Source organism: Alexandromys fortis, unplaced genomic scaffold (assembly GCF_014885135.2).
Source record: "Alexandromys fortis isolate MF-2015 unplaced genomic scaffold, M_Fortis_MF-2015_v1.1 scaffold_148, whole genome shotgun sequence".
Classification (NCBI taxonomy): Eukaryota; Metazoa; Chordata; class Mammalia; order Rodentia; family Cricetidae; genus Alexandromys; species Alexandromys fortis.
Window position 1 is genome coordinate 3,104,216 of NW_026068019.1, and position 13,353 is coordinate 3,117,568.

General features: G+C 43.3%; 1 protein-coding gene across 1 annotated transcript in view; it reads left to right on the forward strand.

The window, feature by feature from the left end:
- Ttc27 (tetratricopeptide repeat domain 27) overlaps positions 1 to 13,353 on the forward strand; it is a 129,231-nt gene that overhangs the window by 40,757 nt on the left and 75,121 nt on the right. The window contains exon 10 of the mRNA XM_050162979.1: positions 9,751 to 9,864. Coding sequence (XP_050018936.1) covers positions 9,751 to 9,864 — 114 coding nt within the window. The remainder of the gene's footprint in view (positions 1 to 9,750; positions 9,865 to 13,353) is intronic.

Sequence of the window (13,353 nt, forward strand, 5' to 3'; positions counted from 1 at the left end):
TGGAAGATTATACTTTACAGAAGCGATGTGAAGAGTGAACAGAGAATTAAAGGCCGGTAAATCCGTGCTCTGTCACTTCGCTGACCAAGTATGGCAGCAGGAAGCTGTGCATCGCAGATTCGCCAGACAGCCTGTTCTTAGGTACCTGAGTGAAGCTCTTCCCTCTGCATCCGGGCACACATAGAGGAGTGTTGCGTTGTGATGGCGAAAGCTGGAAGCAGACAGTTGTTGGCAGGAGGATGGATACCTGAATTGTGACTTTGTTGTGATTATGAGACACCCTGCAGCAGTAAGGTTACAGATGTGGCGAACTACAAAGCTGGTTCTACGTGCCTGGGTTTGCAAGGTGTACTCCATAACCTAGGGTTGCTTACTTTGAAATGCTGTGTATAGTGTGTGAGAAGTAAAGGAATGAGCCATGGAACTTACCTTTAAGAAAATTTTAATGTAGATCTGATCAAATAAATTCACAAATTTAATCGCCAGTCAGGTAGTTTGAAGATTATGCAAATTGGTGGTCCCAATAAGCAAATCACCTGGTTGCTGAGAAAGGAAGAACACGTTTAGCACTGAGCATCAAAAAAAGCACTGTTCCTTAGGGCAGACTTTGAGGCTGGCTATGGAAGGCAGACAGGGTTTCCGTGGTCCCACATGTCGGAAGCAGAGTCTGGGCAAGTCCAGTCCAAGTGCAGGGTCACTGGCAGAGTCTGTGAGGGCAGCCAGGGAGTCGAAAGGAAAAGCAGGCCCAGGACAGACTTGAAATGTTCTCACAGCAAAGCTAGAGGGTTTGGACTGCTGTCCCATTTTCCTTTATATATAAGCTAAACAATTTATAGCTTAAACTCGGAATTTAAACTTACCATCTCTTGGTACTAACTTAAAATAAATATTCTTTTAAGTAGATCATTTAAAGCAGGGAGCTAGTTCTGCTTTTTATAGCATTTCTTTGTTGTTTGCTCCCTCGGTGAGCCTGACCTGGGTGGGCATCGTCCCTTTGGCCAAATAATCCTGGACCCAACAAGAACTCAGAGCTGGCTTTGATTTACCTGTGGAAAAGCAGCTGTCCGAAGCGCCTTTATGTCCAAAGGACTGGACCGCCTGTCTCCTGAATGAAGATCCTGCTGCCCTTTGGAGGGGTATTCAAAATGCGTGCTTGGAAGAGTGAAAAGGGCTTGTTTTTAATAGGAACATCCAGTACTCCAGATCCTCTCTGATAGTGCTAAAAGTCTTGTTGCTCGTCTCAGGCACGAGGGGCATGTCGCAGGTGGTGGGAAATTGTTAGCTGAGTAAAATAACTATACATGTATCCTTTACACGCATAAGGAACGTTTTCTGCGTAGTGTGAGTCCAAGTGGTGTTCACTGTCTTTTTAAACTCAGTCATTATTAATGTGTGTGCGTGTGTGTCCGTGTGTGTGCGTGCACGTGTGTGTGTGTGTGTGTGTGTGTGTGTGTGTGCATGTGCGTGCATGCTTGCATACTTGGAATAACTTTCAGGAGTTTCCTCTTTCCTTCCTCCACGGATGCTGGGGATTGACCTTGGGCTGTTAGACTCTCACAGAAGTCACTTTTGCTTGTGCAGCCGGCTCTCCTGGTGCAGCCGCCTCTCCTGTCTCTCACTGACATCTCTATTTGAAGCTGTTGCCAGTTGGCTCAGATGGAGTGGAGTCTGCACACTGACTCAGGTGCATTCCTCAAAGTGAATAGGGACTCTGAGCTGGCTGAAAATCCTCTCTGTCACTTGTAGTGAGTGCCTCCCTTCTGGTCTCAGAATATCTTTTTACACTTCTTATCAAAGATTGCTGAAGTGAATTTGTTCTTTCATTATAAAACGTGACTGTAAGTAGATAGGGCTCATTGTTGGAGAACTTGTCTAACTTGTTTGAGACCCAGGATTTGGTCCCTACCACACCCCACAAAAGACAACCAACCAACCAACCAAAAACCTACATTTTAAGCACAAATAAAAGAGATGACTAGCATTTATTTCAATGTTCACAAAAATAAAAATATTAATAACTTAGAAAAAATAATATACATGCTAAAGGCTACTTGTCTAATAAATGTCTTTTTGAATATTTTGGTCAGTGTAAGTTGAGAATGAGAGAGTGTATGTGTGTCTTAAATGGTTTCTGTTCTCTTTTTATAAGCGGAAGTGGTCGAAATCCCAGCTCACATACATGTTTGGGGTTGTAAACAGACTGAGATTCGTTTGTATCTGTGCCTTAATCTAACAGTGCAGCTTGTTGGATACAAAACTTCTTAATTTGTTTCAAACTGCACTGGATTTTTAGTCAATGCTAGTAATTTAATGAGATGGTGTGCCATCAAATTGCTAGAGTAAGATTTATTTATTTTTTAAAATAAGGTATTTATTTTTAAAAATAATGTATTTATTTTTATATTGTTTGCGTTGGTATTTTGCCTGCATGCATGTATGTGTGAGGGTGTCAGATCTTAGAGTTACAGACAGTTGTGAGCTGCCATGTGGGTGCAGTTAGTGGTGTTAACCACTGAGCCATCTCTCCAGCTTCTAGTTAGATTTATTTTTACACTCCTGGTTTTTTTCCAAGGTATAATTTGCAGTTGTTTGATTCTGCTTGCCTTAGGTACCAAGAGTGGTCAGGTTCATAGGCACAAAGAGTAGAATGTTGGTTTCTCAGCCTTAGAAGAGGGAAGACATGGGGAGCTCTTGTTTAATGATACAGACTAGGGTTGCAGATGAGAAAAGATTCTGGAGACTGGTTGCACAACAAAGTGAAAGTTAAAGTGAACCGTGTGTTTAAAAGACATAAACACAGTTTATGTCCTGTGTGTTTTTATCATAATTTAAAAAATGTAAAAGGAGAGAAGAAAAGAAGCTATTTGTAGTAGTGTCGAAACCCATCCCATTCCTAGAAATGTACTTACCATTTTAGACCGGGAGGCTCTCAAGTACCAAAGTCTACAGTACATTACTGAGAAGTTAAATGAAAGGAGGCACACGTTTGTTCCTGGGTGGCTCAGCCTTTAACATTTCCAGCCTTTCCAGATTAGCCTATGTTAGTCAGTGCAGTCCCTGACGAAGTCCCAGCACTTTGATTTTGCTGATATTTTTGCTGAGGTTTTCTTTTTCTTTTTTTTATGTGTGTGGTAGCACTAAAGGTGACTTTTTCAAAAGCTGATTTTTAATTTATACAGAAAGGCAAAGAGTGAAGAATTTCTTAGGCAGTCAGGAAGAGCTGGCAGGCCACACTGTGTGATGCTGTCCTGACTGAGGCAATGCTTATTAAAACGTGGTGCTTGAGTGGCAGCCGAAGCACCAGCTGTGTCTTCCTGGCTCCACCCCAAACCAAACTGATGGAGAACTCTGGGGCTGAGGCCACGGAGTCTGCATGTTAGCGTGCCCTCTGGTTGTTTTTATACACTTTAAAGCCTAGGAAACACTTGAGTAAAGACAGAGGCTCTCTGGAGCAGCCAATGGGGCAGGTGGTCCAGAGGAGAGCCATCCGATGTTCGAGGGGGCACTGCGGCACAGTTGACTTTACAATCTTAGATAATGTATATGGCCACATGGAACAGGTGTCTAACCTCAGGCCATCCCACATTAAAAAAAGTCAATTCAGACAGATCTACTATATAAAAATAGAAGGCCAAGCTGTAAAGCCAGAGAGGTAAAATGCAGGAGACCTTAGGAGAGTTGAGCAGGTTTAATAAAGTCCTAAGCATAGAAATGATAAGCTGGACTCTATTACTAACGAGCATTTGTTTTGTTAGTAGGGATTGAACCCAAGGCTCACTCATCACAAGCCAGTGCGGTCCATGTCCATCCAGTTCAGAATTGTCAGATCCGTATCTTTACCGTTTTGGGCACCTGAACAAGTAGCTTTTCTCAGTTACATCTGCCACTTCTAATGAACAGTAAAGAGCTCTGTGAGGTACTCAGTAAATATGAAATCTAAAATAATTGAATTCAACTTGCTTCAGGATGCAAAAATAAAGTTCAACAAAGGAAACCATGGGCTCATCATGTTTGGGAGTTTGGAAGTGGCATAAGCATAAAGTCAGCTAAATTTCATCCATTTTTTTTCTCCTTATGAACATAACATCTTAGTCTTTGATTCTACTTTTTAATGGATGCATAAGCAACGGCTGGGCAAGTAGAGGGACTTAGGCTACTTTAGAAAGAATTTATTTTTGAGACAGTCTCTTGTAACTCGGACTGGTTTTGAAATCGGTTTACAGCTGGAAATGGCCTTGAGCTGCCGACCCTTCTGCTTCCTGAGTGCTAGAGTTACGGAGTGTGCAGTCCAAGTGTGCAGTCGCTCCTGTTTATATTGTGTTGGAGCTCAAGAACTCCTGCAACAGGGGTGCTAGGCCAGCACGCTACCAACCAGTCCCTTTGCAGAGCATCTTAAATGATTTGGAACCTTTCTGTGTTGTCATTTGCCACAGGACAGATGGAATTCTATGGAAACAGTTTTCAGAGCTGAACGCATTCTCAGCTCAGCTCCTATCATCACTTATGAGAAAAATCAGGTCTAAGAGTGGCAGACATCTTTCTCAAGGGAGCTAATGGCAGAGTTTGGACTGGTACCCAGGTCAGTTTGAGTATGTTTTCCTGTTTTGTGTCAGCTCAGAATAGATTTGTTTTCAAACAGCTTGTAAGGCTTTATGTGTCATTTGGAGCACAACTGTTTTAAAGAAAAACGAGTTTAAATTTCTGGGTTACGCCACAGTGTGTGCTTAAGCTACAGATGATCTGATTTATAGTAATAAACATCTTTCATAGTAGCTACTTGTTATTTATAGTACTGTGTCCTTGCTCGGGAATATTCCTAGTGCTAACTAGGGAATGTTATAAAAAATATTTGTGAGTTTTAAGTTTAAATTTAACCCCCCCACACTTCTGGGGATTGAATTTGGGGCATTAGGTTTGTTCCACTGCTAACATATACCCGCATAATTTGGTGGGTTTTTTTTTTGTTAGTAACTTATTTTGAGAATTCCATATGGAAGAACTGTATATCATTTCTACTCTCTCTCCCTATTCCAGCCCTTCCTCTGCACACCACTCCCTCTCAAATTCATGACGTCTTTATTAATTATTATTGTTACTTATATGTACGTGAACATATACATCATGTACCACCTACTGAGTCTATTTAGTGTTGCTCCTATGTGCATGTGTTTAGGGTGACTACTTGGGATTGGATAACCTATCAGGGAGTTCATTCTTGGAGAAACCTGATTCTATTTCTCATAGGAGCCAGTGATTGCCTCTGACTCTTCATCTAGAGGTAGGGTCTTGGGAAACTTCCCCTGTCTATGTTGACATGCCAGCTGGTAAGGTCGCCATGTTTATGCAACCATTTCATTGAGATTTCATGGGTATAGCATCCCGACATATTTAGAAGACACTATTGTTGCAGAATATTTAACTATGCAAAGATGGGTTACATTTGTTTAACTATGAAAAGCTGTGTTGCATTTGTTTAATTATGTAAAGATGTGTTGCTTTTTACCTTCCCTGCCTAAGGCATCTGATTATCTAATAAAAAGCTTGCCCAATAGCAAGGGCAGAGGTATAGGAAGAACTTCCGGGCAGGGAGAGTAAGTAGGAGGAGGAATTTAGGCTGGGGGAAGAAAGAAGAGGAGATGACTGGGAGATACCACAGGCCAGCAAGCCAGCCACAGAGGAAGCAGCAAAGTAGGGCACCCAGAATGAAAGAAAGGTCAAAAGCTCCGAGGCAAAATGTAGATGAATAGAAACAGGTTAAGTTCAATTAAAAGAGCTAGTGGGCCAAGCATTCATAATTAATAATATGTCTCTGTGTCTTTATTAGGGAGCTGATTGGTGACCCAAAGAAAATTCCAACTACACACTGTTTCATAGGTAGCTAGTGTCCTGGTTCTCTGGTTGTTCGAATTCTTCCTCTTCCTTTTCTACAATAATCCCCGAGCCTTAGGTGTAAGGGTAATGTGGATGTCCCGGTTGGGGTTGGTTTCTGCATGGTCATTTATTATTTGCATTTGACCAGTAGTGGATCTCTGTAGTAGCCTCATCTGCTGCAAAAATGAAGCTTTTTTGGTGAGGGTGAAAATTAAATCTGTGGGTAAAAGGATAAGTTTTTAGATTACAGTCAGAAATTCTATTGGTTTAGGAAAATGCATTAGTGGGTTCTCTAGGGTCTGTGACCTCTCTAGGCACATGTAGTTGGCTAGGTTTACAGCACCAGACTTGACTTCCTACCTGTTGAATAGGCTTTAGTTTTTTTTTTTTTATAAACACCACCATTGTTCAATTATACTTGTGTATACCTCTCTGCCAAAGGCAAGCAATTGCCCAATTGGCTCCTTTTCTTCCTTGTGTACCTGCAGTGAGTTAAAGAGTTCTGCTCTGTACCAAACTGGATGCAGTATTGGAGAACCCCTGTGTGAAAATGGAGTCACTTAGATAAGGCAGTCCAGAGCAAGGTAGCTGTTAAGCTGAGGCAGAGTCGGCCATGTAGGTAGTGGGGTCATTCATCACTGCACAGGTTCTAAATGGAGTGGAATTATGAGCCATGGCCTATGTGACCTCGTGAAGATAGAATCACTTTTCCCCTATGAATGTGTAGATTTGGGCAGTGGGTTGTTCACACGGTTTGGCTTGATTGTAGAAATATAAATTTAATTATCTGCACAAGTCAGTAGCGTGTGTGTGGAGCTCCTGTTTGGTTTTCTTTTTCTTTACCTAATGTTGCACATTAGGATTTATTATTGCTATTATTTGGTTGTTTGAAACAGGGTTTCTCTGTGTAACAGCTAGGGTTTCCTAGCTGTCCTGGAATTGGCTTTGTAGAGCAGGCTGGCCTTGAACTCAGAGATCTGCCTGCCTCTGCCTCCTGTGTTCTGATATTAAAGGTGTGTGCCACCACGCCCGGTTTAGGAGTGATTCTTACCTCAGGGCAGTGCTTCCTCAGGCATGCTGACTACAGTGTGCATTTTCCTCTTTGGAGGAGAATTACCCTCTTCACTGACATCTCTTTTACAAAGCCTGCAGAACATCTATTTGTCACATGGCATTTTGCTTTCAGTGTTTAGTGGGAATATTTTCCTGACACCACATAAGTCTAAAGGCTTCTCCTGTCCTCAAGCCTTCAGAGTGTAAAACATTAAGAGTTGGTGCACCCCTAAGCTTCTGTGCTGTGCACACACTGTTTTGTTGGCAAACTGATGGAGTAGTTGGGAGGTGAGAACACCTGGGAAGAGAGAAGCCTGGCCTGCTGTCCTGGGTGACTTTCTGCACATCAGCTAAGCATAGGAAGAGAGGCCCTGGAGGGCTAGAAGCACCCTGGGAGGTTTCTGAAGAAGTGAGGAGGGTTCTTCTCATTATAGGGAGGAGGAAAGGACTTCCCAGAACCAAATAGCTGGTAGACTGGAGCTGGCATTCTAAGCCAGCCCTGGCTGGTTTGGAAGACTTTCCCTACTGTGTGTGCTCTCTTCTTGTTACTGCGCGTTTACAGATCGTAACCCCAGTGGTGGGTGGAAAGGAAAGTGAGTTCGCAGTGCCCCTGAGTGCGGGTGGTAGAGCCAGGTTTGCAGGTACACTGCGCTTTAAAATGTTGTGCATTTTAAAGAATTCCTTTTCTGATTGGGATGTAGCTCCGTGGTAAGAATGCTTGCCTAGTATGCATAAGGCACAGAGTTCAATTCTCAGCACTGTTGTGTCCTGGGAATTAATTTTTAAATGTCTTCTGTTTTGTCATTCATGGTGTTATAGTGACAAATGTTCCTGTTCCTGTTGGTAAATGTTTCCTCTTTGTGGGAGTGTTAATAATGAAAGAAGGTTATATACACTTCTCTTAGAAACTGTATTTCGGCAATAGATAAAACGTTTAGTTACAAAAGTTAGTTTAGAAGAAAAATTATTTAATAAGACATTGAATTAGGACACACATAAGATTTCCGGGTGCTGAGACTCATCTGCATTGCTTGCTGCTGCCCCTGAGCCTATGTGAACAGTTCCTGCCCAGAGCGAGGGCTCAGATGCATTAAACAACTTCAGGAAGACCTCATCCCTTTGCTTTCTTCTCTTCGTGCGTTTCTGTTTCTCTGTTCACGGTTTCTCAGGTTCTTCCATGAGAGGGTTTTTTTTTTTTTTTTTGGTTTTTCGAGACAGGGTTTCTCTGTGGCTTTGGAGCCTGTCCTGGAACTAGCTCTGTAGACCAGGCTCACAGAATTCACAGAGATCCGCCTGCCTCTGCCTCCCGAGTGCTGGGATTAAAGGCGTGTGCCACCATCGCCCGGCCCATGAGAGGTTTTTGAGAATTTTTTTTTAAAATGTTATTCTGTTGTTTAGTTTTAGTTTTGACTTGGTACTATCATCAGTTTCTGAATGGTTATTATCTTAAATTATTCACTTGAATGTGCATAATTTCATTTGGAAAGTATTACAAAATGTTAGAGTGTTGTTTTGGGACAAAATACTGCTATCAACTTTTGCTGGTATCTTAATTTTCCTAATTGTAGCAAGATTGATCTAGATTAAGGGTTAACAATTGAGGTGTCTTGAAACTAAGAAGGGGATCCTGAGAAGGGAGGAGAGACCCTTAGGGAGGGGAAGAGGAGAGCAATGGAGATACACTTGATAAGATGGGGAGAGGGGAGTACCCCGGGGAAGGAAGGGAAGCAACTGGAGAAGGTTGGGGCCATAGGGAGAGCAGCGAGGCAGCAGCACATGTGTGTGGAAGCACTCTGGTGAAACCTAGTATTTGTATGCTAACCGAAAAAGGTATTATTTTTTAATGAAAGGAAATAAAAGGTAAAGCCACTCATGGGTAGGATGAATGGTGAGTGGAGAAGGCAGGTGCCTGTAGGAGCAGGCAGGTGGTGGGAGCGAGTGAGCTGGGCAGGGGACATTGAGGAGTTCTAGGGCTCTGGTCACTAATATTTCATTGACGATTTTCATGCTATCCTCTAATGAACTTTGTGCATTAATGGATAAATTTGACCAGAGACAGACGTGTGTGACTTTTACCTAATAGTTCTTAAAGCTGACTGTACTTAAGCATTACCTATGGAGCACTTCAAAAAAAACAGATGCCCAGATCCTCCTCTTCTCAGTTAAGGTTAAGCGCTTCCCAGTGCTCCTAATGAGCAGTCAGGCTGGGGTGACTAATTGGGTCCTGACTAGGGTGCTTTCCACACCTGGCTTCCAGAGACAAGCGAATGCTTGTTTAGAAACAGCCAGTGCACACTGAGGAAGGATGGCATCCTTTCAGACAGATAAACAAGCCCTTTCTTCATAATGAGCCTTAATGAAGGTTGTTGTTGGGATGGCCACCCAGGGCCAAATGTGCATTAAAGTGTGCCCCTTATGCCAAGTAGTCCCATGTACCACTGGACACTCTTTCCCTCAAACTGTCCCTTTGGTTCCCTGGTTCTAGTGAAGTTTCTGCCTGCGCTCTGTTTGAGGACCGACTTATTTAAGTTTCATTGTAGGTGAATTTCCTCAGGATGCCCCCTTTAAGAAAGCATTTTGTCTGAAGTTAGGGCATCTAATATTGAGCATGCTTTACAGCTATATTCTCCTATGTTTAAACAGTGCTCTGTAATGTGAGTTTTAAGAAGATGAGAGCCTCCCCACCCAGCTCCCGCCTTTTTGCTTGCTTAGGTTGTCAAATCTGCATTTGGCTGGACTGTGGCTTTTTGGGTGACGGTGGGCAAGTCTTAAGAGTTGCACCTCTGTCTCACCCCTTCTTTCTCTGCCCTCTCCTTTCTTCCACAGTGTTTACTGTCACAGCCAAAGTTCTGGGCCATTCAGACATCAGCCTTGATCCTCCGGACAAAGCTCGAGCGGGGAAGCACACGGCGAGTGGAACGGGCAATGAGGCAGACACAGGTACCGTGGTGGCCGTCTCTCCCTCTGTTGCTGTAGTGTGTGCATGAGGCACTTGCAGGGACGAGATGCTTATCTTCCACTCACGTTTTGTTGTTACTTAGGTTACAGGCTCTAGAATTTGATTTGACTGCAAAGTTCAGCTTTGTCACTTTACTTTGTAGCTGTGACCTCAGCGTTTAACCTGTGTAACCCTGCATCTCATTTTATATCGATGTTGGCTTCAAACTCACTATGCACCTTCCAAATGCTGGGATTGGCATGGGATGTCAGGCCCAGCTTGGATTTTGAATCTTGTTTTTGGTGACAGATGGTGAGAACGTGCTGTGTGCTTTGCCTGGGGAGCACAGATTTAGAAGCAGAGAGATGCTACTGTTTCTCCTTAGGCCGTGCAGGGTCGCCTCATCTTCTCATCCCGCGCCACATTAGTAAGAAAGCTGTATATTTCTATTGAGGGACAGCACTGTGGAGCTGTTGGTGCTGCCTCTGCAGAGCAGTACTTTGGGGGGGGGGTGTCTTTTTATTCTCTATTTCCTGAATTTTGGAAATTAGATCATGTGACAGGATGAATCCCTGTTTGTCTAATTTTCTGTCTTTGTTGAGCCCCTTAGCTCACACCCTGAACTTTTGCCAGTTCCTCTGATTCATAGTGTGGTGCTTCAGTGTTTGTTAAAACGACTACATCTCTCAAGAGTAAGGGAATGACTTAAAATAACAACTGGATATATAAAACCAAGGGTTTTTTAAAATTAAAAATTTTAATTTCTGTAAAGATTGGTTTCCTTCCAACACTGTGCAGTGCTAAATGATGAACTGTTAAAGTTGGGGGGGATGGCGGGGGACCGGAAGGGGCTCCAAGGGAGAGCTCAGTCATGCCTGCTGAGGGACTCCAGGTGTGCTCACAGTCCATGTGGGCTGTAACTTAGTGATAAGCGGTTACATTGAGGGCTCCAGTGACAGGCCCTGTGTCATGGTGAATTTTTAAATGATAGATACCAAAGTTAAGAAGAAAATGCTGCATCATACATGAAGGTAGATAACCAAAGATTCTAAAAGCCACAAGAAAGAGGAAATTACAAACTCAGGAGAAGCCGTTAAAAACAATCTAGTCCATGAAATCTTCTAGGCTGAGTGTTGTTGCCTATGCAGGTTAAGAGTGAGGTCAGATCATGCTGGGGAAATCTACAGAGACAACTGAGCCAAGCTCTTGGGAAGTCACAAACTCTAGACCCACAGCTGTGGAGCCTGTATGGGACTGAACTAGGCCCTCTGCATGTGGGAGACAGTTGTGTAGCTTCGTCTATCTGAGGGGCTCCTGGCAATGGGCCAGGATCTATTCCTGATGCATGAGCTGACTTTTTGGGGCCCATTCCTGTGGTGGGAGGCCATGCTCAGCCTTGATGCAGGGCTTGGTTCTGCCTCAACTTAATGTGCCAGACTTTGTTGATTCCCCATGGAAGGCCTTACCCTTTGAGAGGAGTGGATAGGGGTGCCCTGAGGGAGAGGTGAGGAGGGTGGGAGGAGGGGTATGGTTGAGTGTAAAATGAAATTATAAAAGAGTGTAGGTGAGGATAAAGTCAGTGCTTGTGGAAGCCCTGTTCACTGTAACACTTAGGTTTCTAGCTGAGTATATCAAAGCTCTGATGGTTTGAATGAGAGCGGCCCTCATAGGGTCATATATTTGAATGCTTAGTCACCGCAGAGTGCTCTATTTGAAAGGATTAGAAGGATTAGGAGGTGTGACCTTATTGGAGTTAGTTGCTGGGGGATGGACTTCAAGGTTTTAAAGCCCTGTCAAGCCCAGAGTCTCTCAGCACACAGAACAGGCTGTGGTTCTCAGCTGTTGTTCCAGTGTCTGCTTGAATGCTGTCATGCTTCCTGCCGTGACGACAGGGACTAAACCTCTGAAAGTGTAGGCAAGACCCAGTTACATGCTTTCTCTTACAACAGTTGCCTTGGTCACAGTAGAACAGTGACTGAGATGGTAGTCATACTGTCTCTTTAAAAAAAAAGTATAGCTTTTCCTATTGTCATTCAGCTTTCTCAGCCTTATCAGAATAAAATCTTTTTGAGATATTTCTTGACTTTTTGTTTTTTATTTTGAAAACTATTCATATCCCAAGTCCATTTTTTGAATAGGTTGTTTTATTTTTTTAAGGTTCTTTATATATTCTGGATTTTAGTCCTCTGTCAGATGATAGCTGGCAGAGATAGTCTTCTTCTCTGTGGGCTTCCTCTATTCTTGCTTGTTTCTTTATCTGTGCAGAAGAATTAGTTTAATGAGGTCCCATTTGCCAATTGCTGGCCTCAATTCCTGGTCAAATGGGTCCTATTCAGAAAACCCTTTCCTAGGCCTCTATCCTGTAGGGTTCGGCCTGTCCTATAGGGTTTTCTTCTAGCAGCTGCAGCGTGTCACAATTAGGTCTTTCATCTGTTTTGAGTGTTTTTGTACGAGGTCACAGATGTAGGCTAATTTCACTCTTCTGCATGTGGATGTTCAGTTCTTGTACCATATGTTGAAGATTCTGCCCTTTCTCCAGTTTTTGTTTTTGACATCTTTGTCAAGTTTTGGATGGCCATAATTATGAGTACTCAGCTATGAGTCCTCAGTCGTATTCCACACAGCTTCATGTGGTAACTGTTGAGCGATTCTAGCCCATGGAAGCACAGTTCCTTTGCAGTCCCTCAGACCTTCTGAAGTTTAAAGGGACCCGAAGTCAGAAAGTTTTAGGAGTACTGACCCAAGACGTGACTAGGGAAGGGGAGGTCAGTGTGGTCACTCGGCTTCCTCAAGGCTGCCTCTGTTGGTTTGTCTTCACTGTGGACGCTGAAGAGAAGCCCTCGCTCTCAGGATCCCGTTAACTGCAGCAGCTGAGATCCCAGTTCCCTTTAACCGCAGTGGCTGAGCATGTTACTGCCTATGGCAGGTCCTGATTCCTGTGTTGGGGGTTTGAGTGCCGTAAAGAATGGTCAGATACTGGTCTCAGTGTTTCTTCAGCAAGAAGCTGCTTTTCATTTCACAGTCTGGTCATTGTCGTTGTGGGGATGAGATAAGACGTAGAAGCTGCCAGCGCGGCTCCTCTGCTCCAGTCCTGGGACTTTGACCTGGATTTTATTTCTCACAGGTGCCATTTGCTAATTATTATGTAATTCTGGTTCAGCATAGGCTTAAGTTTATTGAAGCTTAATAAATTTTAATTCTATTTCTTCATAGTGTGGGGAATTTTATTCTTGAGAGTCTGAGGTGGCAGTCTGTTTGACTGATCGATTTGTAAGCCACTGTCCACTTCAGGCTCCTGTCAGAAAGAAAGCTCTTTACCCAATTGTTGATATGTTTGCTTAAGTGCATATTTTAATTTTTTAATAAGTCCTGTCACACATACATGTACACACATACATGTACAAAGATTGCACAGCAAAGCTGATCAAAGGTGACCTGGCAGGTGATGAGTCAGCCCTTTCAGATTGTCAGCTCGCCCTCAGCAGCCCCAG